Below are 3840 nucleotides of genomic sequence, written 5' to 3' on the forward strand. Positions count from 1 at the left end.
CTATTGTAACACCAAGGGGCGTTACATATATGAGCATTACAATAGGCACCCTAATGTAACACTTTTGTAACAGAGAAAAAACGTTACAAAAGGTAACTATTGTAACACTAAAAGGCCTAAATGTAACACAAAATGAGTGATACAATAACTTGATCAAGATTGCAACACTCTATTATATATTGTAACACGTATTTGTTGTAATTAACCAACATTAAAATAAAAAAAATAATATACATGCCATATGTATACAATAATCCCAATACGAAAATAAAATCTCCAATACATATCCAAAATACTACAAAAACCAACTGAAATTACAATAACTTGATCGATCAGTAAAATTACATATGCAATTCAAAATAATTGAATCAGCAGATCAGTAAAATTCATTATCAAAGCTTGGTAACTACGGCATAAACCTAATAAAATGACTGCTAAAAACACGTGATAGTGTGCCATTCTTGACCTTATTCCTGAATCTGCACATGGGAATACGAATGAAAAAAAGGCACAAAAACTAGCATAGGAAAGAATGAAAATTGATGGTTTTTAAACTTATACCTGCAAGCCGAATAAGCAGAACCTGTATGCAAATAAATCTAGTGAGTTCTGTACCTGGTATTAACAATTAAGCAATGGTTTATATACCGAGTAAGATTAGTGTTTTGAGCCGAAACAAAAATCACAAACATAGGAAAATATAATAATATTAATGCAAATTTAAACATAAAACCCTTTTTCTACCTCATATGGAGCTTTTCTAGTACTGATTGCATCATTTTCATTAAAAATGGGAATGCTCCTCAAAGCTAATAAAGAGTTCACTGTCTGACCAAGATGTACTCTAAATTCTGCATTCTTGAAATTATTATCAGTGACCAAGAGTTGAGATGATGTCACATCCAACTGCAAAAAAAATTGTTTGAATACAAAAAAGCTCCTTCTTAAGGTAATAAGTCTATGATGTATAATGTGTCAGCAGAACGCAAATGTATATCAATATTCTTCTGTTTTTTAAAACTTGAAAATCGTAATAGTACACATATATCTTAAATGTACCTGGATGAATAATATGTCATAGAGTGCCACGAGGCCATTCTGTCCAACAGCTACACATGCTTTTCCATCAAGTTCAACTTGAGGCTTTTGGAGATCAGCAAAACTGTGAGAAAAAAGACATTCGATGTAGAAGATTATGTTGATTAACTCTAAAAGATAGGCATCTTTTACATTAAATTTACTTGCGTCTTTTTCTCCAACAGCAAAGACATTAGATGTAGAAGGTTTTGTTGATTGACTCTGATCCGTAATATTGACACAGTCATGGACTAAAGACACAAGTGCATGGAGGAACTGTATAGCAAGCGGCTCCAGTTCATGCAATGTGGTCATTTCTATAAGATTCTTTGCTTTCGTACCCATGGTCAAACAATCTTTGTTCAGATTAGGCACATCATTATCTGTTAAGAAAGCATTTTATTTTTTTATTAATGCTCGGAATCAGAGTTATATGCTCAGCATTTAGACGGATAGAAAGGACAGAAATATGAGATAGCAGTCATATACGTACAAAGTCCGGAGGACAATATAACAACAGAAGATAAGCAAACCTATTTTTTATCAGACAGGTCTGCTGTATTTGTTACTGTTTGGCCCACAACATTTGAAGCTTTACAAAGCACTTGATCTGTTCAGATCACGAAAGCCACAGTTATAGCAATGCTTATTGCTATTTTAATTATGAAACATTGAACATACATATAATTCTTACAACCTGAATAGTGTTTCTCACAATAAAAGGTTTCATGACATTTAATTCATAATATTACAATCGATGTAATAAATTTACTAACGAAGTATCAAAGACATAAATTCTAGACTTTTAATTAGCAGAAATAGAAAGTAAGAGGAGACAAATACAACTTCACAACATATTACAACTCTAAAATAATAGGTGGAATTAAAAATTTAGAAGGGAGCACTTGTGTATCAAAGCACAAAGGCCGCAAATTTGATAACTAATGAAACAGGAAATAAGAAATCATGAATTTTTGAAATTTAAAAGTACGAAGTTCACACAATTTACACTTCCAGTTCAGGGAAAACAGATTTGCACACGTATCATTATGAGAGTAGTTAAACAGAAGACAAAAAAACCGTCAACTTTTCAAGTGCACAAAGTTACATGTGAAATGCAGGGTTCTCTAGACAAAACATTTTTTTTACCAGAAAAGTATAACTGAAGTGTTGGCAAACAAGTATAGCAATAACTAATTATGTAATCACAAGTAAAAACATAGACACTGATGATCTAATCTCTAGAATACAATAGCTGCAATCTATACTTGTAACAACCTTAACTCACTATCTGTTTCTAAGCTAAAACAATTACCAATCTGTTTTCTGGTTCCCCCTCCAACAACTAACCTTGGACAATTCAATGCTAAACGATAACACATATTCTATATATTCACGTAAAGAAGAAAGTTACACAAGGATTCACTATGTGCTGGAATGTTGTATGTAGATTGTGCTTCCTTTGTCTATTTGTAGCTAGGTAAGTTACAATAATCAGTAAAGCATGCTGAATGACAGGTACAAGAAACACCGCTAAATCTTTAAGTACTAAACATATTTAATTAGCCAACCACAACATAGGCATAATCTAATTGATTATGATTAGTAGTTGATAATAATTAATTTCATAATACATTATTACTAGTTGATTCAAAATCTAATTGTTAGTTAATCACATCTTTCACACTTAAAAAAAAGGAAAAGGAGATAAAAAAAACTAGAGTACCTGGGATTGTATCTCTCCTTATCAGCGGGGGATATATCGCCCGGGTAGTGAACTTGCTCCACAAGAAGTTAATAATGTAATTGGTGCAATTCCAACTTGCTCCTTCTTGGCCACAACACTCTTCCTACTGTCATCCCATTCAAGAATTATAGTAGACGTGATGTTTGAATCACACTGTGAAGATACTTACTTCTTCATTTTCACACTGTGTTGCTGGCGAGAAGTGTAACCAACAACACTCGCAGAGCCTAAACATTTTTTCCACTAATCATCAGCCATTTCCAAAAAATTGCACCAATTACAAGCAGAGCTCAGCCGAAAAGGTAATTAAAGACGCACAATTTACTTTTCTTTATGTCACTGGATTATGTCAATAACACTAACTAAAGGTTATAAAAAAGTGGTAAAAAGAGAATACCTTAACGGAACCCAACTGAAGATGTCTTTACGAAAGCTTGAACTCCCAATCGAACTAAAACCCCAATTGGAAAAGCCTTAAAATCAAAGTATAAAGCCCTAATTGCCTGAAGTTTTACAGTGTGCTTATATGTTAAGTAGAGTAGATTATATATATTTAAATCAGAGGAAATATGTACCAAAAGAACTAAAGCCCCAATTTAAATCCCTAGAAATCCTACAAAATCATATGAATTAAAAAGTTAGTAAGAACCTCTAAATTAGAGTCATATAATTATGGATTCAAATATCAATTTGTTCTTCAATAAATTGTTAGAGTTGAGAGAGACTGTTTTGAGAGAGAGAGAGAGTCGGGAGAGAGTGCTTGTAAGAGAGATTGTTTGGCTGAGTGTATTTTGTCCAAATAACTATGTCCAGGTCTTTTTTGTTTTTGGGGGGGAAATCCTGCCCATTTTTCACCTATTAAATGTAGTATTTTTCATTTTTTTATATTTTAGTTTTTAATTATGAAAATTAATTTATTATTTATTAAATAATAATCTAAAAATGTGACTTTTAAATTTATGTGCAATAAATAAATTTTATAATTTATATTATATTATATATTACATTCTTGATTT

General features: G+C 31.8%; 1 protein-coding gene across 9 annotated transcripts; it reads right to left on the minus strand.

Moving 5' to 3' along the window:
* Positions 1-260: 260 nt before the first annotated feature.
* LOC141720129 (delta-1-pyrroline-5-carboxylate synthase-like) lies at positions 261-3620 on the minus strand. 9 transcript variants are annotated; one of them, XR_012574219.1, is made up of 8 exons: positions 3222-3620; positions 2804-3051; positions 1611-1687; positions 1242-1460; positions 1060-1162; positions 745-906; positions 562-615; positions 261-479 (listed from the first exon to the last, which is right to left on the minus strand). XR_012574219.1 is itself a non-coding variant. In XM_074522495.1 (8 exons), the coding sequence occupies exons 5-8, from the start codon at positions 1420-1422 to the stop codon at positions 355-357; spliced, it is 672 nt and encodes a 223-aa protein (XP_074378596.1). In that variant the 5' UTR covers positions 1423-1460; positions 1611-1687; positions 2804-3051; positions 3222-3327; positions 3474-3620; the 3' UTR covers positions 261-354. The 9 variants fall into 9 exon arrangements, 7 of the variants coding, with proteins under 7 accessions (XP_074378596.1, XP_074378609.1, XP_074378586.1 ...); XM_074522495.1 differs by having other exon boundaries at positions 562-583; positions 1060-1460; positions 3222-3327; positions 3474-3620; XM_074522508.1 differs by having other exon boundaries at positions 562-583; positions 1246-1460.
* Positions 3621-3840: the final 220 nt, after the last annotated feature.

This window comes from Apium graveolens, chromosome 1 (genome assembly GCF_009905375.1).
Source record: "Apium graveolens cultivar Ventura chromosome 1, ASM990537v1, whole genome shotgun sequence".
Taxonomy (NCBI): Eukaryota; Viridiplantae; Streptophyta; class Magnoliopsida; order Apiales; family Apiaceae; genus Apium; species Apium graveolens.

Coding starts and splice junctions, on each gene's coding strand:
- LOC141720129 (XM_074522495.1), bottom strand. CDS start 1,422: ATGGGTACGAAAGCAAAGAATCTTATAGAAATGACCACATTGCATGAA. Junction 584..744: donor CTAGAAAAGCTCCATATGAG/GTAGAAAAAGGG, acceptor ATTTGCATACAG/GTTCTGCTTATTCGGCTTGC. Junction 480..561: donor TCTGCTTATTCGGCTTGCAG/GTATAAGTTTAA, acceptor TCCCATGTGCAG/ATTCAGGAATAAGGTCAAGA.